The sequence below is a fragment of the Candoia aspera genome, chromosome 7 (assembly GCF_035149785.1).
Source record: "Candoia aspera isolate rCanAsp1 chromosome 7, rCanAsp1.hap2, whole genome shotgun sequence".
Taxonomy (NCBI): Eukaryota; Metazoa; Chordata; class Lepidosauria; order Squamata; family Boidae; genus Candoia; species Candoia aspera.
Genome location: NC_086159.1, coordinates 47,167,099 through 47,190,395, shown reverse-complemented (window position 1 = coordinate 47,190,395; position 23,297 = coordinate 47,167,099). Strand labels below are relative to the sequence as shown.

The 23,297-nt window shown below is 37.3% G+C and overlaps 1 protein-coding gene across 4 annotated transcripts in view; it reads right to left on the bottom strand.

The window, feature by feature from the left end:
* Positions 1 to 23,297, bottom strand: part of GRIP1 (glutamate receptor interacting protein 1) — a 287,775-nt gene that overhangs the window by 4,589 nt on the left and 259,889 nt on the right. For 3 of the 4 annotated variants that reach the window (XM_063309219.1, XM_063309220.1, XM_063309216.1), the window contains 7 exons: positions 22,314 to 22,458; positions 19,179 to 19,318; positions 16,234 to 16,419; positions 10,020 to 10,176; positions 6,095 to 6,197; positions 5,910 to 5,954; positions 2,342 to 2,575 (listed from right to left, as the gene is read on the bottom strand). In XM_063309219.1, the coding sequence (XP_063165289.1) occupies positions 2,342 to 2,575; positions 5,910 to 5,954; positions 6,095 to 6,197; positions 10,020 to 10,176; positions 16,234 to 16,419; positions 19,179 to 19,318; positions 22,314 to 22,458 (1,010 nt within the window). The remainder of the gene's footprint in view (positions 1 to 2,341; positions 2,576 to 5,909; positions 5,955 to 6,094; positions 6,198 to 10,019; positions 10,177 to 16,233; positions 16,420 to 19,178; positions 19,319 to 22,313; positions 22,459 to 23,297) is intronic. The other variant, XM_063309217.1, reaches the window with a different exon arrangement.

The window sequence follows — 23,297 nt, the reverse complement described above, 5'->3', positions numbered from 1 at the left end:
ATGGGAGTGGGTTTGCTGAAGCAGCACATTGGAAAACAAGTAATATGCAACTCAAGAACAATCCCATTGAACATTGGGAATGAATGCTAGTTTAATCCGCCCTTTGTTTATACTGGAAATGTATTCTTAGGGTTATTCTAAGCTGAATACTACCACAGATGCATATAAACTATTATTCACCCAGAATATTTATTGCTGAATTGAAAATGTTGCACTGCTGATTAAGATGAATGTTATGCCTAGGATGTTGTTCTCTTTCAGACTATACCGATTTTGATAACAGATTTACCATTTAAACAATGGCAGAAGGATATTTCCAAGTTCATTTGGCAAGGCAAGAAACCAAGAATTAAATATAAGTTTTTACAAGATGCCAAAGAACGAGGAGGTTTGGGTTTACCTGACTTAAAATTATATTTTGATGCTTGCTGTTTGCTTTGGATGAAGGAATGAATAACTTTGAGGAACAGGAAGTTATTGCAACTGGAAGGACATGAACTGAGATTTGGGTAGCACACCTATCTGTGGTATGATAAAGTTAATAAAGATTTTAAAAATCATTTTGTTAGGAGTGCCATATTGAGGATTTGGCATAAATATAAAGCAAGATTGTCTCCTAATGTACCATTGTGGTTGTCACCTCAAGAACCATTTGTTAGAAGAGAAAATGGGAAAACAAGCTGGCTAAATTATAAAGATTTGTTAAGCTTTGAAGAGGGTGAACCTAAACTTAAAACAAGGGAGCAGTTAGAGTTGGAAGGTTTTACATGTCATTGGTTTACATATGCACAATTGTCAGGATGTTTTAAAGTGGATAAAAAGAATCTTAAATTTGTCAGTGAAACAACTCAATTTGAAATGAAACTCTGTATAAATGATGAACATGTTATTACAAAGATGTATAAGATGTTGTTACAAATGAATTTAGAAGACGAACAAGTTAATGTATGATTAGATGGGCTAAGAATCTTGGATATAATACTATGTGGGAGCAATGGGAGAACATGTGAAACAAAGGTTGGAAATTTACTTTGGGCTATAACTTAAAAGAGAATTTTTATAAAAAGATGTATTGCTGGTATTTAACTCCTGATAAGTTGTCAAAAATGTATAATGGAGTAATGAATGTTTGTTGGAAGTGTTGGAAGGAACTTTTTATCATCTTTGGTGGACTTGTGAGAATGCTAAAAAACTCATCAAATATGTGTCAATACTGGCCCAAACGGCCAAGTTAGCAGCATTGATAAAAGAAAATACAGTGTCTGGATTTGTTTCTACTTGGCAACCACTTTTAGACTATTTGCTTGTATCAGAAAAAAATGAAGCTTTGTTTTTGGGTTTTGATGATTAAATGGTTTGATTTTATAGAAATAATGTTACTAAGGTTTGACTAATGGCAAGAGATTACATTTGTAAAGGCATTTATATCTGTATTGGAGAAAGTCAGAAGTCACTTTTTCTTCTAACTTTGCACTTTTATAGTTTTTCTTTTTCTTTAGTTCTGTACTCTGTCTTTTCTATATTCTATATTTTTTATTTTAACTATACTTTGAAAAATAATAAAGTTCTTTAATTAAAAAAAAAAGAAAATGTTGCACTGCTTCTATTTTCTTTTACCTCAAAGAAGAAGGAAAAACAAAACAAAAACTGTTAGTCTCTCTCTCTCTCCCTTAATCTGGGTGTCCCGGAAGGGAGAGGCTTTTTTTAGGAAGAAAGAGGCAGGGGAGAGCTTGTAACCTTCCATCCCTAGGTGCAATAAGTCAAATGTGGAGATCTACATGTTTACTCAATATTAACTAAGCAATTTCCTTTTATTTTATTTTGCATGCTTCATAATTAACAATTACGTGACCTTGCTGGGGGAATATGTGAAGTGAAATACATCCACATCTACTTTTAGAGGGGAAAAAAACTGCCTCTATATCTATCTATCTATCTATCTATCTATCTATCTATCTATCTATCTATCTATCTATCTATCTATCTATCATCTCTATATCTATGAAATTTATAGAGCTACCTCTCATACCTAGTGATTCTAGGCCACTCACAAGAAAAATGTCAAAACACAATTAATATATAGAAAAACGTCTCAGTTATTTAATATTCATCTACAGTAATTTGAATGGATGACATATTGATGACCATTCATCAATATAATGTTCAAGAATAGGATACATTTCCAACAAAATCTATTCATTATAATGGATGTGATGCTTGTGATTAGTTGAGGTTGTAACTCTTTTCTCAGCATTTGCAGAGATCCCATCAAGCAAGCAGTTTCTTCACAATACTTCATAATGCAAAGCTTAGTCAGAAAGTGAAATCGAAAGGTCACCACCTTGTGTAACTCCACAGGAGTTGGGGACATGATTTCTTTCATTTCTTGCTTCATTTTCCTCAGGGCTATGGACTTTCTCCCCACATCTGAAGGCAGTGTGTTGCTTCGAGTGGTCTGGCTATAATGTGGCCTTGAAGTACTTCTTTCCTGGAAGCTGGCTTGTCTTCCTAGATGGCTGCGAACCTGAGGGTTATCATGATTCAGGCTCACTGTACTCCCTGACATAATTGTGGCCTGCAGCATTAATAAACAGGTCTTTAAAATATAATACATAACGTAATAAAGAATATTAATTCCTAATAAAAAGTAGCATATCTTTATGCTGTCATTGTCAAAATACAGTTGCTCAGGGCAAGCAAATGGCTTGGAAAATAGATGAACAATTTGACTGGAAACTGGGCAAGAGTCCCTGAACATCCCCAGTGGAGCAGTATAAATGTATATAAGGTTTTATTAGAAGTATTTAGTGTATTTATTTTTTTCCAAAAAATAAAGCCCCACCTTTAAGTCCTAATAGGACTATACATAAACACACACACAGACACACATACCATGATGTTCTCCCCTTTTGGAGTAATCAGATTATGCACAGTTGCAGAAGTGGAGTAAGAGAGTAAGGCAAAGAAAATAAGTCATGATTTAAGAAAAACAAAAGGAAATGTAGCTTAATCTAGTTTTCACCAATACGGTGTACTATACCACCTCATCCTTGCAAATTATCCTAGTTTCTACCCCACCCACATACCACAATTTCATACATTGCCTTTAATTTTTTTTAAAATCTCCCTCTTTTAAGGATCTTACCAACTCTATCCAACCACAACTTTCTCGAGTCTTTCCTTTCTTCCTGATCCAGTCATGCTTCCTTCATATATTTGCTTGGCAATTTGATTCTCATTCATTCTCTTTGTACAACCAGCTACATGCTTCTTCCACACTGTTCATTCATTTTTGTATTCAACCCACATTTGTTCAGCACCCATTCATTCCTGTCCCTATTTCTTCTTGTTTGCCGTACATGCTTCTTAAGTACTACAACAGAGAATTTCCTATGTCCCATCAAGTAGCATTGCTTAATGAATGCCAATGACAACTTTGCCCAATTGTACATGCTTGGCAAGAGCCACAGAAGACAGACAGTCCTTTAGATAACCAGGTGTATGCCATGAAGGGCTTCACAGAAAATAACTAGCACTTTGAATTACATCTGGAAGAATACTGGTAACCACTGCAACTCATGGAGCAAAGATATTATATGGGCCTAATAAGATATACCCATAATTGCTATTGCATTCTGGATCATCTGCAACTTCTGAGAAGTTTTCAAAGGCAATACATTCATTGCAGTAGTCCATGCACAAGACAATCAAACCACAAGTGACTGAAGGGCCTCCTGTTCCACATAAGGGAGCAACTGGCCCTGAAGATGGTTTTATATGAAGGCCCCTTTTTGTCTCAGCTTCCACCTGCTCCTCGAGCAGGAACTGTGAATCCAAGAAGATTCCGAAACTGCACCAGTCCAGAAAGGGGGGTGCCATTTCATACAAGACTAAAGATGATATATCTCTAGCCTGGGGGAGGGCTGGTGTTCCAAAAACCCACAACTTCTCAGTCTTGTCATGGTTAAGCTTCAGCCTGTTCCTTCCCATCCAATCCTCCATAACCTCCGGACGCTCAGACAAGATGTTGGCAGCATCACCATTCACACTGCATTTAACTAACCTTTATGTTTCTCCTGAAGTACCAAACTCTCACTTCAACATAACAAAGTGGGCAGTAACACACTTCTATGTAGTCATCTTTGCTTCCTTTGACAAACCTTTGTTTATCACAATACACAGAATATTACCTACTACCTTTCCATCAGCATTTCTACATCTTATGTCTCCATACTGTTCCCATATTTAGTAAACCTTCTAGCAAGGTACACAAATTCATCTACTTACACTAGTTATTCATCATTTATATATAATTTGTAATCATTCACTCCATTTTCCCCATCAAACACAACTACTTTGCTTTTCATTATTTTAATTTTTAGAGCTATGACAATCTATTTAATTTGCTGCAGGTCATTTGGGTTCTCAGCCCACAACACAGCATTGACTGTATGCAAAAGTACATATTAATTTTGTACAAAAGTATACAACTAACATTCATCCTATGACATCACAAACATGCCTTTTAAATATATTCATAAATTAATTAAACAACCAAGAAGACATCCCACACCTTTGTCTTACTCCCCTCAGTGCTGAACCATTCACTAAAATTCTCACATATGCTTCACTTCCATCATATACCCTCTTATTTTATTTAGCAACTAATGATCTCATTATATATATGAAGATATATTTTTATTTTCAGTATTTCTTCTTGTTTGAAATAAAAGCAGTAAGTTCAGGATTTTAATTATTTTTTTAAAAAAACAATAGTTTTAGTTTCTGACATTTTCTTTAAGCACTTTTCCTTACTATCAAAATAAGGATACATTAAAAACAAAGTAGATCTACTTTGAGAGGAATGTAAGTAATGACTTACATCTACTTTGAGAGGAATGTAAGGTTAGACTGATAGAATACAATTAATTTGCAAAACTGTTGACAAGAATGAAGTATAATTAGGATAGTATATATACCCAATTACTTTCACTTTTTAAAAGAGTTCTTAAATAAAAGAATTCTCAACCTACTGAAATATTCATTCTATTTCCATATCCATTTGCTGTGCTCTTAGGCAGAAAATCCGTAAGAGAAGCTTGAGGTACATGCCTTAGGCCGAACTAAACCAAACTGACAAGCCATTTCCCTAAAGTACTTAGAATGTCAATTAAATATATATGATATCCACATTAAAATAACAGGCATGCAATATGAAAGCTACAGATCTGAGGTTATGCAATCAACTTGAGCAGCATGATTTTTATCCTATCAATGCCATTCACATTCATTGTGGTGACTCTCTGATTTCAATATGACGTAAAGATGAAAATGACACTTACAATTTTGCAACGCTGGGAATTTAAAAGAACATAAAAGAAAATTCTTGCAGACTCACCCTTCTAAAGAATTAAACTAAGAATATTAATTTTTGTTGTGATTAAGGAATATGGCCAAGTTTTTAAAAAATTATCTAGTTACTCTGTTTTTGAAGTAAAACAACTGAGTGCAAAGTTAATATGGAATACATAATGTGACTAACATCAGATTGCAACAGGAAAAAAAACACTGAATATTCAAATCTTTTGTAGCTACATTGGTTCATGTGGTGAATCTAATTGTAAAAATGTGTGGAGATTTGGTTTTCGTTTATGTTCCCTGTAATTCAGATTCAGTTCTGTTGCAAGAGATACATGCCAATAAAACCTTTTATAAAAGCAGCTAGAAGTGAATGGGATGTGTACTGTTAAGGCAAAGTAAGCCTGCAAACAGATGCAGCCAGAAGTAGCACAGGAGAAGCTTTTGCTCACACACATTTCAGCAGCAGATCCATGGAAGATAATTGTTTGATTGAGGGGTTAGCGAAGGCAGCTACGCAAGCAAAAATATAGACACTAAAGGGTAAGTACCAAGAGAGCCAAGTTTCTCAAATACAGACGCCTGTCAACCTTGTCCTGTGGAGAGGGGTTAAAGCTTTAAAATGAATTTGTGAGATTAACGCAAACTTAGAAAAAAGGAGGAAAAACCCAACAAAAATGAGTGTTAATTGAAAAAAGAAATTGGTCTATTAAGACAGGATTAAGATTGCTTCTACCTCTAATTCCCTCAGAATTCCTGACTGTCCACAAGTCTCCAAATCTTCCAGTGCTTGGGACCAGAAGTTTTCCTCCTGGTCAGTCTCAGGGGCACCTGTAAACCTGGATTCAGAGAAAGGTTGGCTAAAGTTACAGAGCACATCACAGTAAACGTCACAGGAATTGCTTGCAATGCAAAAGTAACAACAAGGATTTTTGGGGGGTGGGGGAGCTGGATAGCAAGGCAGCGGGGACCGCAGCTGATGCACAGGGCTGTGGATTGGTTGGTATAAGAATTTATAAGAGGTCTGTGCTGATTTGACCCAAACTGCTGTTGATTTTTTAAAAAACCATTGTACTGAAAATATAGATCTATATCTATATATCTGTATATCTCCATCTCCATCTCCAACTATATTGGAAATGGCTCTGATTATTAACAGTGTCTCCAATTATACAAGCATAACATATAAAAACAGTAACAATGTTTTGCAAGACAAATGGATAAGTATCAGATCTCCAAAAACAACTGGCCTCTGGCCTGCCTTTCTTTTGGACAGTCACTTTCACTGTTATTTCATTCTTTCACTCTATCTGCTATAAATTGTGGAATTAGAAGCATTCACAAAATTGTGAAGGCAAGGAAACATGCAAAAACATGGTTCATTTTAATTAAATTGGAACAAACTACACATCTTCAGTCCTCAGTTATTAATGTGAACTGTAATTGCCATCTGACACAGGATTTCTTCCATCACAACAAGTAGATTTAATCACTAGCTGTTTCTCTAAGGTTTAAAAGAACATTTTAAAAAAATTATTCCATTAATCCCTAAAGAAATCAGTGCTATATTCAAATACCTATATACTGGATGAAATCTCACAATATTTCCCAGTAATATTTCTTCTTATTATTACATTCATAATTATGTTCTGCACTTACATATTCATATATTGTTGATCAGGTCCATATCAGCTTTGCTTCAGTAACAGTGAATTTATTGTTCATTTATTGTTCCTAGAAAAGCCGCTTACTCATTTATTATTCTAACATGCCCTTTAAAAACACTTTGAGATGATATTCTCAATGAGTTTGATTTCGGTTCTATGACTTGGATGCTTAGCACTGCCACCCCATGACAAGGGATATGAAAATGCTGCAGGTAGATATAGTCTGTAGGAGGCATTGACTATCATTCAAGGAGCATTTAACTAGATGTGAGGCTACTAAGTCCAAATCAACACCTACTGATTCCTTATTAAGTTTCAGTTTTCTTTCCTATCTATAATTCGCCTTAGTGAATTTTCTGACACAATAAGGTAGTAACCTAGGTTTCTCGTTAGGAAGAAACCAAATGAAAGAGTTTGACACTGCTTGGAAATCTCAGAAGCCAGAGACAACACACTATAAGGTGGCATACATCTTTGCATGCTCATCTCTGAGAATCATTAGTGCACAGTTCTGTTACAACCTGGTTGGATTCTAGACTTTGGAAATGACAGTGGCAGCCTCTTCCTACCTGCCAGCCCTGGAGGCTCCTTGATGATGGTAGCAGAAAAGATGCCTGAAGCATTGGCGGTGGAATATGAGTGAGTACTACCAAACATAATTACAAGTCCAGTTTTGGATGTACATTGTGGCAAGAAGGGTGGTGAAGTCTTAGTACTTCTTCAACCATATTTCAATAACAGAATGCCATCCTATGATGTTGTTTACAGTGGCTTGTGCCTTATTAGGGAAGGGTGCCTTCTGTCTGGCTGCTGTGGCATGTTTGCTAGTAATTTTGTTGACAAAATTGCTTGTGTCAGTTTCTCCCAGCTGAATCTCTGCCCCTCATGGCTGATTTACACCACCTGTGAGGTGGCAGGAAGTTGAGCAATAATCATTGCTTTGTTGAGTCAGGGTGGTGCATCCCCTACTCAAGCTGCTGTCATTCAGTCTGACTGTTTTGGATAACTTTATCTCCAACCTTCTTTTCTAGGAAGAATTGTGGAGAAGCTGGTGGTCCTGAAACTTCAGAAAGCCCCACAGAAAGCAGAATGTTTGGATTCTTGGCAGTCAGGTTTCAAACCAGGGTAAAGCATGGAGATGGCATTTGTTGTACTTGTGGATAACCTTTGGAAAGACCACGATCAGGGGGTACAACTCTCTTAGTCCTCCTTGGCCTCTCATAGCTTTTAGTACCACAGACCTTGGTATTCTTCTGGATCATCTCCAAGGGATTGGAGATGGAGGCACTGTCTTGTATTGGTTGTTCTCCTTCCTGAAGTAAAGGTTCCAGTTGGTGGTAGTGGGAGAGGAGAGATCTGCCCTGAGACCTCTACTCTGCAGAGTGCCTAAGGGTTCTTTCTTTTCCACTCCTTTTTAACATCTACAGGAAATCCTGGGAGAGATCATCTCTAGGCATGAGGTTTGGTGTCATCAATATATATGGATGATACCCAACTTTACATCCCCAGGCAAAGAGATGCTGTAGTAGAAGTACTGATCCAAAGCCTGGAGGCTATCAGGTTCTGGATGGAGAGGAACAGACTCCAATGGAATCCCTCCAAGTCAGCATTGCTTTGGGTTCATGGACCTAACAATTCCAGGGGAATTCTATTGTTGATTCTGAGTAGGGATGCCTGCATTTGAGGTTACTCCTAGAACCCCAACTATAAAGTCAGAGAAAATTTCCTGGTGGAAGGGACTGCGTTACAAAATGTGGGATATTGGGGATGGTTCAGGATCCTGAATCATAAACCCTTCTACCACTCTTCTATATAGAGAGCCAGTATAGTGGTTAAAGGCAGCAGGGTAGAAATCAGGATAACATAAATTCTAATACTCTTTTAGGTATGAAAACAGCTGAGTGACTTCGAGCCAAGTTCAGTCCTAGGAAGAAGGCAAGGGCAAACCACTTCTGGAAAATCTTGCCAAGAAAAGTGCATGGACTTGTCCATGTACAGTAGTCACCAGGAGTCAATACTGACTTAAAGGAACACACAAAAAGTTTATGTATAAATGCGAAAGATTCACATTTAAAGATATGGCTTTGCTGCCATAATGTGAACATTGAGTCAAGAGCCTCTCATGCATTTATCTCAACAAAATAAGAAGTCAAAACTTGAATATAAATTTGTCCAGATCAGGTGCAAACTGTCTAGCCAAGGTTAATTAAACTTCTACTGTAGGCTGGTGATGGTAAATGTCTGAAAAGAGATGTACTATCACTACTAACATTTAAAAATTGAGATCACATCAAAAGGTTGGTCTCCAGAAAGTTGTAGCACTGATGTCAAAAGCAGCCATACCATTTAGTTGTCTCCTGTGGTCATTCTTCTTCAAGAATACCACAATATCATATTTACGTGGAAAGTGCAGTGCACCTCCTAAGTAGTGAAAGATAAGCCTCAGAATGACTCAGCTAACATTAAGAAGGTAGGAGACAGGAGATGGAAACTAAAGCTACAATACCTGGAGCACTTTCAATTTTGAATTAATATCAACAGTTAATGATCTATACTGTTACACACAAAAGTTCACCAACTGCACATGATTTGCTTTCAGCATTACAATGTTTCATGAATATTACTAATCTCACCTAAGAAATCTCATATAGCATGAACTGTAAATATGACATATCTCAGCAGCTTGAGGACAAATTGGCAATTGAGCATTTTGAGGTCCTTATACAATCTGAGTTAGGTCTGTGCAGTACTTTAGATTCAAAGGCAAAAAGGGACTTTGGGGGAAGGCAAATGTTGCATCTGCCTGAAACTCTTTGAAGCAGACATACTTCTTCTGGGGATGGTACTGATTCAGTTTAATGAGTTGCAGACAGGTCCCTGCTCAAAAGCACCTTTGTGCCTGCATACCTGAAGTTCTGAACAGCCCTAATAGGTACACCAATAAAAAAACACTGCTACTGCAGTAAACAAGTGAGTTCCAAGCACAGTACTTACCTACTTGCTACTGGTTTATCCCATTCATCATCACTTAGCCCTGTATCATGGAAGGAGTTGATTCGGGACCTATTCGGAGGAGATAAACTGCCCCTTTGTTTTGGACTTCTCCATTCAAAGGTATTAAAGTTGTATCCTGAAGCCTGATAATTGGGTCCTAAAAAAGTAGCCATTTGTTGATTACTGGTGATTATTTAAAATAAGAACATATGTAAATGTAATGTGAAATTTATTCTTCCAACCATTGTATGATTTAAGCCATTATTTCCTGTACCAAATATATGTAGATTATAAGTATTAGCTAGAAGTAACCCTGTAGTTCCATGCCTGAAATTATGTTATACAGTCAAAAACAAATTTATCATGTGCAACAGTCTAACAAACCAAATATCCTTCAATTTTAACGGCTATGCTGATTGGTCTCATTTTTGCACATTGCACACAACACTGTTTAGACAATCAATGCTATTTGAAATGATTATTTTCCAGATCTATTCATCTACAGCAAGTATGGGGAACTTTTCTGGGAGCCGCAACCCACTTACTTGACCAGAGGGAGAGTCATGGGTGATACTACCAGAAGTGGTGGGTCATGTCTTCCCCCTTTCCCCTTCCCTCCTCCCTCCCTTCCTGAATCAGAGTGAAAAACCTCCGAGAGGCAAACTACCTTATTTTCTACACTTAAAAAGCCCTCCTGGAATGGCCCAAAATATAATTTTGAGTCATGATGGTTCTAGAGGTTTAAGGATGGGAGAGGTTTGCCTCCTAGAGGCCACTCACTCTCATTTCTTATTTATTTTTTTAAAAAGGAAAAAGCTGTGCTGCTAAAAATAATCTATCTTGTCACTGCGATTTCAAGGTACTGTGGCAGCACATGTAGACAGCGGATTGTCTACCCTGATCTATCTAGATGATTCATTATAGAATAGCCAGAGACATTCACTTTATCTATTTACCTCTAGGCGGCCTGAACTAAGTACAGTATATAAACAGCTTGTGGTACTTAATCTGTTTGCTCTAGTAGAGCCTTCATTCCACAATTAACTTCTCTTTCTGTTGTTTCCAACTTGTTACTGTATTGCTCCTCTTACTCCTATTCACTCATTAGAATCACGTTTCATTACATTTCTCTTCCTGGAAGTGTTTTGCCTGGATGATATTCAGCATGAGGGTTATATCACATCATTCAGAGATGTTTCTGCTATTTCGCTGGTACCAAGTTCAAATCTTTGTAGTTCATCAGAGGAATCAGTGATATATGGTTCGAATATAGCTGGAAGGATTGCAGTCTACAAAGGTACTTTGAGAATCATTCACAAGCCCACAGTGCTGCATAATGTGTTCCTGGATCTATGAAAGTTCTGAAACTATAGACTATTGGTTTTAACGTCTGAACAGTTCAGATGATACAAACCTTTCAGAGCACTGCACCATGCACAAAATCTCAGCTCAGTTACGGATTCTGGGGAATTAACTCTTCCACTTCTTCCACTTTCTTTGGATTCCACTTTCTTTGGATCTGGCTCACTTCATGTTCATTTATGTGATACCCAAGATATGTGAAAACTTTCAGCTGTCGGACTTGCTTTTGTTGTGCTTTTGTTTAGACCTGCACTTTTTGATTACTAGAATTTTAGACAGTCTCTGGCCATGCTAATCCTTCATAAGGCCTCAGAACAAGGAATCATCCATAAACACCAAGATGCCTTTTTGTAGAAAAGCAGAATTTCCCTTTGGAATAAGCTGGGAACTAGAAACTCCAGAATTTAATGTTTTAAAGAAGAATATACTGAGTTGTGAACTGATTTGTCACAATCTGGATCTAACTGAATTTTTCAAAATCCACTAGAAGCAGAGAATACTCAAACAAATTGTGGATGTAATCTACTGTATATTAGGAAGGATGTTGTGCTCTTTGCCCAGCTTTGAGATTTATACATGTGCAAATTTTCCTATTTTTTAAGGGCCATTACTTCAATCTACCACATAGGACCATCCTCCCAAATTCAGCTTTTACTCTGGGGGACTGTGCAACTAATATTATTCTGGCTTAATGGACTGTATAGTAAATAGCTCCTTCCTTTAGCTTTATATTAATTAGAAGACTCATTAAACTTTCTAGTTCTTTGTGAAGCTCAGTGAACAGCCTTTCACAGGGTACCCTACATCCATTGCAACAAATGCTTCTCTGTCCAGACTATTGTATATGTTTTCAGTATGTATAGCTTGAGCTCATATTTTTTGCCTCTGTGATAGATATTGATTACAACATACATGTAAAATCTTGCTATTCTGGACCACGAGGGATGCGGTAATCTGCTTGAGATGAAAAAAAAATGCTCTGTTTTTCAATTTCTCACATCTTTTGAATATGAGAGTTGCAAAAAGACCAGTTTTTTAACTTTTATAGAATTCAAAAACTTTTAATCAATCATTCTGCCCTATATATCTTTTCCCATAGTAAGCATACTAGTCCTTCATCTACTTTGATACAGACTGATTTGATCTTGGGACAAAGCATATCTGGCCTTAATGCTTCCTCTTTGGATGGTCGCACTCTTTCAACAATTTCCTGCAGGACCCATTATGATTTCTTGGTCCTGAATTTGGTCTTTGACCAGTTCTGAGTATTTATCATCTACATAGTCTCTCCTGAGGCTAAAAGAGTTTCTATTGGTAGCTTTTGGGACAAAGCCTTGTCCAGCCCCCTACTAGGTTTACTTTTGTTGTCTCCAAACTTGCAATCATCTGCTTTCTCATGCCTTGTGTAGGCCGCAGGCAGTTTCCTTACGCTTCTTTGTCCTTTGATGAGTGCACAAAGCGTGCATTTCTCTTGGGCACAAACTATCCCTCAGATTTGCTTAAAACAAATAGATAATCATTCTTAATTGCAATAGCATCAAAGGTAAGAGAGATAAAATTCTTTTCTACCTGTGCCCACATGGCATAAATGAAGGTACATTCCTGGATTTCTTCTTCTTCTGCACTGAGTTTAGTAGCAAATCTGGAACAGGAGAACTGCCTCCAATCAATCTAGCCAGCAAGCTGGCTAAATCGAAGACTTCTTGTGGGGAAAATTTGTCATGCTTAGATCTCAAATTTGTATGGTGGTCAGATTTCTGAATACTATATTTGTTCTTTATAAAATGGCTGGAAACTTTCAGCTGAATAACACTACAGTACAATAGCTAAGTATGTAAACTGCTTACAGTATGTATATATGTATGTATTAGCCTCCCAACTCCAGTGGACTCTGGGCGGTGTACAAAACTAAAAAAGATGTAAAAACAGCTAAAGAACTTAAATCAACAGGAAGGCCAGACTAATGTGGTCTAATAACAAAATTCACAAAACAGGGGCCATTAACCAAATAACAAACATCAGCCCCAGGCCTGGGACCAAAGCCACGTTTTCAAAGCTTTCCTGGAATCCCAGAAGAGAGAGCCCCATCCTTATCTCTGGTGGAATGCTGTTCCAGAGGGTAGGGGCTGCAACAGAGAAGGCATGCTTCCTAGGTTCCACAAGATGGTAACATTTAATGGAGGGGACCTGGAGCACACCCACTCTGCTGGAATGCACTGGGTGGGCAGAAACAATTGGAGACCAGCAGTCTTTCAGGTAAATATTATCAAGTTCAAGTCAACAGCCCAGAGTTGCTAGGAGTTAGGCGGCATATAAATTTAATAAAATTTTTTATTATTATTATTATTATTATTATTATTATTATTATTATTATTTATATTGGTTCTATCTATGCTGAATTTATAAATAAGATTCTTGTTAATGTCTTTAACAAGTTATCTTAACAATACTTTAACAATATTAAATGGATCTTCAGTAGAGAGGGTGTCAAGCCAAGAGGCAAAGGCATTTAGACTAAACTAGAAGTAACAAAAGTTAGCCACTATTTAAAAGTGAAATGAAAATAGTTAGCCAAGAAGAAATATTATATTCTATGTATTTTTCATATCGTATACTGTGATGTCACACTAGCCTGACCTCAGCTTGCAGTTAACAATGGTTGCAGTGCCCCATGGTCACATGATTGCCATTTGCAACCTTCCCTGCCAAATTCCCACAAACAAAGTCAATGGGGAATCCGGCAGGGAAGGTAACAAGTCACTCCGATAAGTCCCCCTGGCCTCTCTGCACTTGCGTGGCACCCTCCTTCGCCTGGCCTCCTTGCACTCATGCAGTGTGGCGCCCTCCTTTCCCCAGTGTCCCTGCGCTTGTGCAGCATTGTATCCTGCTTCCCCTGGCCTCCCAGCACTTGCCACAGCCTGCACCCAGCCTCCCCTACTTCCCCATGGCATTTCCTCCACAGCATCGCTGTGCTCCTTACCTGGGACTCCCACTGCTTCCTGCTTAATGACCCACACATCTTGGGGTTACGACAGCAACCAGGACTGCCGAGATGGTCATCGCTAAGCGATGTGGACACGTAAAGTCGCGCTTTACAACTGCATTGCTTAGCAACAGCAATCCCGGCCCCAACTGTCATCCTAACCCAAAGACTACCTGCCTTACAAATTATATCTAGTACTGTTCATATATATAATCAGAACTATAATCCCAGTGTTTTTAGATAGGGACTAATATATTCCTTTCCAAACTACAGATGTCTTGTTTATTACATATAAAAATTAAATATATCCTTTTGGAAGACAAATCCTATTAATAGTTCATAGTTTATCTTGTGAGGAAAATCTTGTCCCTTGTCCCTTTTTTTTCCAGGGCAATGGTAACAACAACAACAACAACAACATTTAACTTGTCCCACCCATTCGCAAATGCATGATCTTTCACATGTATTACTGGAATTAATTTTTATTTCTATTATTTTGGCTTCGGCAATACTGTCCTAAACTGTAATGTCCACTACCTCCAACAGGTTGCTATGGACTTCTTTAGATGCAGCCTTTGCATTATTATTAGTTCAGAAAATATTCATAGTCCATTTTTTTATTGTTTTCTCAGATAGGTAAACAAAATGGCTGCAGGGAGCCATGTATGATTTATGTTTTGATTACTGTCACCTAAATGAAACTGTTCAGCTTGCTGAGAGTGTCCACATCTGGATATGGAATGACAGCAGAAAAGAGGGCTCTGGCATATAAACCAAACCAGACCAGACCAGACCAGACCAGACCAGACCAGACCAGACCAAACCAAACCAAACCAAACCAAACCAAACCAAACCACTGCCCATCAAAATTAAATATATTTGAACATGATCTATATTTGTAAATTAAACCTGTAAAAATGTTTTTAAAAGCAAGATCATTTGTACCCAAATATAGTAAAATGAAATCTATTAATATATACAGAATCAGGGATTTGGCCTCAAAGAAAATTAGACATTCAGCTTTACAAGGGATAGTTCATTTCACTGCTGCTTTAACAAATAATGGTAAGAAATTTGTGAAGCTAGAAAGCAGTGATTTTTTCCTCCTAATCAATTCTTCGGTATTTGCAACTATAAAGTCATTATATAAAACTGTGGTTTGATTATCCATCCAAAACACAATAATTTTTGTATATTTCTAACCAAGACTTTAAAAATTTGCATTTCTCTGGTTCAAAATTATGTTCAAGATTTAAATGACAAAGTAATGATTAAACCCTAAAAACTAAGTATGATTTTTTTTCAGAGATTAAAAGAATCTCATGTTATCGTTGCTGTTGTTGAAATTTTTTCTAAAAACAGTTACTTAGAAAGCTCTCTGACATCTTAATGTCAAAGGGATGAAGGAGAAATGAGAGGGCAACAAAGCAATGAATAATTTTTTTATGCTCCCCTTTGGAGGTTTACAATAAATCTTTATTACAGTCAGCTTACAAAATCACAGCGAATGGGCCTCAGATGTTCATATTAATGAATACCTTCAATGTGTTCCCCATCCTATATTAATCTTAGCTTGAAGGATAAACCTGTTTAGCTATGGATGAGCTATGGACTAGTCACTGAAACGTTAGTAAAACCAGCAGAAGATTCTTAACGTATTGATATATGTTTAAAACCTGTCACAATGACATGAAATCAAGGTTAAACTGAATGCAAGAGATAGCACAATGTGCTAAACTGTGCAGTTTTCATGAGCTATCTGCAAGATGGTTAAAAGGTGAGTTTGCCTCTGAAACATAACAAAGGTTTAACACCTTGCCCCTGCATGTTCCCATACTACGTAAATCAGAATAAAGGCATGACCCCCACCTTGGCTTCCATAGCTGTTATCCATTCCAGAGCCATCCCATGATTCTACAGCACTGTCCACACTTGGGACAGTCGTGGAGTAGATTTCAGATAGTTTGCCTGGTTTCTGTGTGGTGGTTGTATCATCCTCAGCATCACTTAATTCATTTATATGACCAGAGGCAGAAAACTTCTTGGGACTTGATGCTGATAGAAAGGAAGAAGTATCATACATTTATTATAAAAAAAAAACCATTCAACTTGATGTGCATGGAAGGCCATTTTGCCAACACAAACAAACATTATACCACATTAATTATATCTGTGGAGCAATGGGAAGGACCTCTCCCCTTACTACTACTATTGCAATAGGCTTAATGGAGTCTCAGTATCTAGTAGGGCTGTATAATGCACTCAGATAGGATATTTCACACTGCATGGGAGCCTGCAGTATGACAACTCTCTTGGAACCATTAAAGAAGCTGGGTCTTTAGCAAGGCTTGTGCAGTTGCTTCAAAAGTTGCTTTCAGCAGTCTCCACATATGCATGCATGCACAGCCACTTTGCTTTGCTGGGAACAGCCACATGGAGTCAGCCAGAAGTAGCTTCTGAAGTCACTATGCAAGCATTGTAAAGCACATTGTTGCTTTAGTGTTTCAAGTACTTCCTTTGCCCCTGTGCATGGCAAGGCATCTTCTTCAAATGCTTTGAACAGTCCCATTTTCTTTGTATTTGTACATGCATAATAGAGGAGGAACCCGTTTCCATATTGTGGCCAATCCTGCAGCTTAATCTAGTCAATTCCATTAGAAAAGCAAGTCATTTTTTAGGAGGGAGGAAGAAACATTCCTCAGGAGATAGCAAGTATATTATTTCATTTTTAAAAGTGCTACTGAAGTGTTTATATGGATGCACACTCATCCTTTCCACACACTAATTTCTGAAAACCCTGGGGGAGAAAGAATAGAAAGAACATTAAATATATGTCTGCAGCAGCCACACTGAAACACACACTGTTATTATACTAGCCATTTTAATCAATCTGAATAACAGATGTTATTAGAGCTCACAATAAATCATAATAACTAATATCTGTAATTAATATCTGTGTATCAAAAGCAACAATTCACAGAGCCAAAAGTTAGTATAGCATAACGAATACATCTAGATGCCTAGCATTGTTAGATAACTGATGTTTGGATAATAAGGGTTCGAGAATAACAACACTACAAAATACACATTTACAAAAAAATCAGTGGGAACACTGGATAATTAAACTAAAAGTGACCGTACACAGGAGATGTATCAATTTATTTCCATCAGGCAGGATAACCTGCACCCAAATAATCTCTGACAGATGTCTGTCTGTTATTTATTGGAAGTTACTCAGAAGGGCACCAACGGCATTAGTACAGTTAAGGCAGAGGTGGCAACTGTTTTGAGGTCCTCAGGTTCCTGACATGCCTTCTGTCCTGGCATTTGTCTGGGGTGGCATAATGGGTTGGGTTGGAATAACAGGTGGAAGCAGTTTATGGGTGAACAAGGCAGCCAGAGGCAGTGCCTACTAACTAGATCAACCACTAGATGATAGCAAAGAGATCCAGAAATCCCAAAGTCTTTGCTGTCATCTATGGCTGTCTGCATTTTTGCAGCTCAGATCTAGTACCTCTAGTATTGATGCATCCCCCATGAAAGCACTCAAAGTTGTCATTGCTTCTGTTCCTCTCCAAGGACGCCTTACATTGGCACGCTCTGAACACCAAAACTGGTTTTCTCCACCAAATGCAAGCATTCATTTTTTAAAAACTGATGTTAGGAGGGAAGACTCCATCTGAGAGGTCCTCCTTGAGCCCAGAGATTTTAAGCTACTACTAGTTTAACTATACCTACTCTTGTTAGTAGATGCTTCTGCTGTGAAAGAAGAATAAGAAATGCACGGCACAAGCAGAATAATACAGAATGATGGGTGAAATCAGAGCAAGCAACATGCTCAGAATATCAGTTGAGAGGGTTTGGAGAGTTATTAAGCAAAATATTAGATAAAAATGACTGGGGACTAAGGTAGCAACAAGCAACAAGCAAGTCCAAAAATTTTAGATCAGTTTATTAATCAGAAACATTTTCCCCATTCTTTACTGAATGATATCCTGTTCCTAGTTCTTATATCCTCTAAATAAATAGTTGAAATATATTATGCATTCTGGGCTACAATGACTTAATGGGGAGAACCAATCCCTCATGCTTCCCGTTATTATTTTCTGCTCTATAATTTAGTAAGTGCTGGAAAAGGCTTATCTTGATTAACTTTATTGTGAATTTTGGGCCCAGCAGAGAGACTGAGCTTCTGCACAACAAGTTGCTCCAACTTTCTATGTGCTGTCTAGGAGACAGGGCCTTCTCCAGTTCCCCTAAAGTACTCCACTTCCCTCCTTTTTAACAGATCTTAAAAGAATAACTTATTCCTGTACCTTTTTCTTGTTTCTAGGTTGAACAGTTTTTATTTGTAAGCTACCCAGAGTCAGTTATATACTGAGATGGGTGGTGTATAAATCTGATAAAATTATAAATAAATAAACAAACAAACATGCATTGTGTCTTTAGATGTCCCTGACCTTTTGTCATCATTGTAGCCTTTTCTTTTCTCTCGTGTTCTTCATGAACCATTGTGTTGAAAACCAACCATGCATCTAGATTAGCAGGACAACTGCTTTCCAATGATGAGTATTATGCAATAATTATAAACAATAAATGGGATTATCTTTGGGACAACTCAGTCTAATTGCTCTCATTGTCTTTTGCAATAAATCAATTTTTTTTAAATCACCACATCTCTATTTTTATATACACGGATTTATTTTTACAGTCCTAAATATCTAATAGATACTACAGGCCAAATGTCACTTTCATGAATATATGCCCAAAACATAGGGCAGAAAAGGCATCCGTAGAATACCTGACACACTCACCATCTGTCTGCTTTTTTATTTTCAAGGTCACTGTCTCTCCTGCCATCTGTAACAAATGAATGGCTTCACTCAAAGGTTTCCCTTTCAGACTGTTACTATTTATTGCTAAGATTCGGTCTCCGATATGAATCGCACCTGTCCTGAAACATGAGTTAAATAAAACATGAAGAATTCAATAAAAAAAGAATCTGAGCAAAGCATTTAACATATAATGTAAGAAAAAATCTCTGCTTTTCCCCCTGCTTTCATTTTTATTTTAAAACATAATTTATGTACATATACTTTTAATGTGTCATTAATATTACTTTTAAAAGTCTTGTCATTATGACTGTCTGTAAGCTGGTAGCTAAGATACTTGCACCAGCAAAGAGCTCTGTTTCTTTCAAAGTGATATGTAAACTAAAGTTGCACATTTATTCAGCTTACTGTTCTACACTTCCAAACAGTTAAGAAAGTAACTTGATGGATTTTTTTTCAGTCAAAAGCAAATAGTAACATTAACAGCTACTTTATTCTGTTCTTCCACCTAAACAAAAAACATTATCAAGCATCAGTGCATAACATTAAAGGATACATTTTTATTTCAAAATACATATTAGCATGGAAGGAATAGTTATAATCCATACTGTTGATGTGGACAGACAACACCTGAGATATTATCACAATCCTTATATATTAATTATCCATCTTATGGGTAACATAATCTGAGGTACAGTCCCCAGTGTGAAAATGCTGTCCTTTCCATTTTGCAGGTGCAGGGGTAGATAGTATATCTGAATAAATGTTATAACATAGAAGTGGCTTGCTTATGGAGTGGCTGTGTGATTATTGAAAAGATCTGCAAAGATAGGAAGAATGCTGATATCAATCCTCAAAGCAAAGGGAAAGGCAAGAAGAGTGAATGCAAAAACCACTGGGGGATTAGTTGGTTAAGTGTGCCTGGGAGATATTTGGCAGGATTCTGATTGAAAGGATATGAGAGATGACAATAAACAAGATTTGAGAAGTACATTGTGGTCCTACATGGGCAGAAGATGTGCAGATCCGATTTTTGCTCTTCAGTAGGACTTTGAGAAAAATATAAATGTGAAAAGGTTTATTGTATCTTTGTTGATTTTGAGAAAGGGTATAATGGAGTGAATAGGCTTGATCTATGGAATGCTTTGCATGAGTATGTAATTGATGATTGGTTACCGAACCCAATAAGAGCAGCGTATGATGAAAGTAAAGAATTTGTGAGAATAGAATGCTTAGTAATGGTTCAACACTGAGCAGGGAATAAGACAAGAATGTGTAATATCCTCTTGGTTGTTTAATGTATTTATAGATGAATAGATAAAAATGCTTGTGGTGGTTAGGGCTATGAATGCTTGTGTACTTGTGTACTTTTGTGTACAGATAATGTGTACAGATAATGCAATGTATTGGCTGAGAATTCAAAGGATTTGCAGAGAATATTGGGTACACTGTATGATGGAAGAAGGCCTATGAATGTGAAAATTAATGTATTGAATCCCGTTGCACTGGGGTAATGAAGAATTGCATTTTACATAAAATCATGAAAGATTATACAGCAAGTAAATGAATTTATGTGAAATGTTTGTTAAACAGTGCGAGCTGTTTTTGGTGCCCCTAGAAGGGCACATGTAACACCACTGCTGCATGAGTTGCATTGGGTACCAGTTTGCTTCCAGGTCCAATTCAAGGTGTTGGTTATTACCTTTAAAGCCCTACATGGCATGGGGCCAGGCTACCTGAGGGACCGCCTCTTCCCCATTACATCAACCTGTCCCACCTGATCGTGCAGAGAGGGCATGCTGCGGACCCCGACTGTAAGAGAATTTCATCTGGTGGGGTCCAGGAAGCAGGCCTTCTCTGCAGTAGCTCCCGCCCTGTGGAACATGCTGCCCCCAGAGGTGAGATTGGCCCCATCGCTCCTGGCTTTTCGGCGGAGTCTGAAGACCTGGTTCTGCCGCCTCACTTGGAGTGGAGAGGGGAATAGATCTACATGGGGATGGTTGCTATAGACCACTCCTCCCACAGTTGGACTGTTTTAGATTCTTCACCACCTGGATTCTTTATTTTTACCTCTATTTATATTATTTATTACTGTATTTTATTCTGTGTATTTATGATTATGGTTTTTAATTGATTGTTGTAAACCGCCCCGAGTCCCCCGACGGGAGGAGATGGGCAGGGATAATTAGACAAATGAATGAATGAATGAATGAATAAATAAAAGTAGGAAAATGGCTGTATAAAAGAGTGTGCTTTGTTATTTGGAAGTAAATAACAGGAGAAACATAAAAGTAAGCTGAACACAATTGTAGTGCAATATTTATATATGGTAAAATAAGAAGAGATAGGATCAAGAATGAATGATGAGAAAATACCAATTGAATACAGAACCAAGTGAACAGTATGAAAGAAGTACATTTAAGTGGTTTGGTTATATATTGAATGAGGATCAAATAACAAAAATATATGAAGGAGAAATGAATTGGTCAAGAGAAAAGGAGAAGACTGAGAAAGTCATGGCTAGATGCAGCTGATAAGAATCTTAAAAAGGACGAAGTGAAATGTTCAAAGAACAAAAGACATGATGTGATGTATGGATGTAGTGGAAGCAAGGATGGTTTGCTAAGATAGAAAGGTATGGAGATATACTGTACTATATATAGTGAATGGAGTTGGTGTGATCTAGATTTAGCTATGTTTCCTTTTGTCTTCTTGTCTACCCAGCAAGATACTTGTTTTTTCAGATGGCTTGCACAGAGTCTGACACTGTTTTTGATCCAAGAGTGTGACTGGCTCAAGGTAACACAGCAGGCTTATTTGCCCAAGGGAGGACTAGAAACTGGATTTTCCCACTCCTAGTCCAGCTCTTTTACCACTGCTGGATCTCTAATGATTTATGATGACAGTAGGTCATGTTTCAGAAATCATCATCATCATCATCATCATCATCATCATCATCATCATCTCGTAATACATATCAAGACAAAAAGGCTACAGATCATTATTTCACTTGTGATAGTTGTAGAAAATCTACAGATTTCTAAGAATTATTACATATGATTGAATGAACTCTTACACGTTACTATTAGAACCACAAATACCTATATTTCAATTTACCTTTCAGCTAATCCACCTTTAGTAAGACTTGAAATGATAATGGGATCAAAAGGCTCTTCAGTACCAGAAATAGTGATCCCAAGAGGTCCTCCATATCTCTTGAGCTCAACAGTATAAATAATTGCTCCTGAGCTCTCTTGTTCATCTGCAATACATGCCAAGAGGATGCAATTGGTCTCTTATAAAAGAAGGAATGAAAAGAATAATGCATTCAGAAAAATGATCATCATACATATCCTCAAATTGTTATGCTTCAGATACATATCTTAGCTACTATTGCCTTCTATATTGATGACTACAGGTGATGTCACAGGCAACAACAGCAAATCTCCTTCCTATTTCATGGAAGCAAAACCAGGATTTTAAACCTGGTATGTCTGTAAAGGTATTTACTTACATTTTTATGGAAAAATGCTAATTCAAAGCAAGATTGTGTACTATTTATATTCTACTTCTTTAGACTGAAGCTTGCATGCAGAATATATGTTACAGTAGGATTGACCTGGGGATAAGCAAAGGGGACTGGGATACAGATCATATTTTCTTAAAACCATTTATTTTTTAAAAGTCAATTCATCCTAGTCCCTCTCTCCTACCTTATCCAGTCTTAACGTTATGATATGAAATTAGTCTAGGAAACCCTAGAGTGTTTTTTTTGTGTTTGTAAGTGAGAATGATAGTAAATCTAAAAAGGTATACATATATCATTAGTATAACCTCATGCTAAACAGTCACATCTGTACTGTTATATGCAGGAAAGATTAAAGGAGGGAAACATAAACATAGATGGTGATACTATGACCACTCCTGCCATGGCTGACTGAATTAAATAAAAATACAAATGGATAAATAGAGGTACAATGGGTTAACTCCTGTTCATTCACAGCAGTGAAATACTCTATGAATATTATGAGCTGGATCTTCAAACTCTAGTTAGATTGTTCTCAGCAGTCTCCTGGGACTTTCCAGGGTGCCAAGAATTTC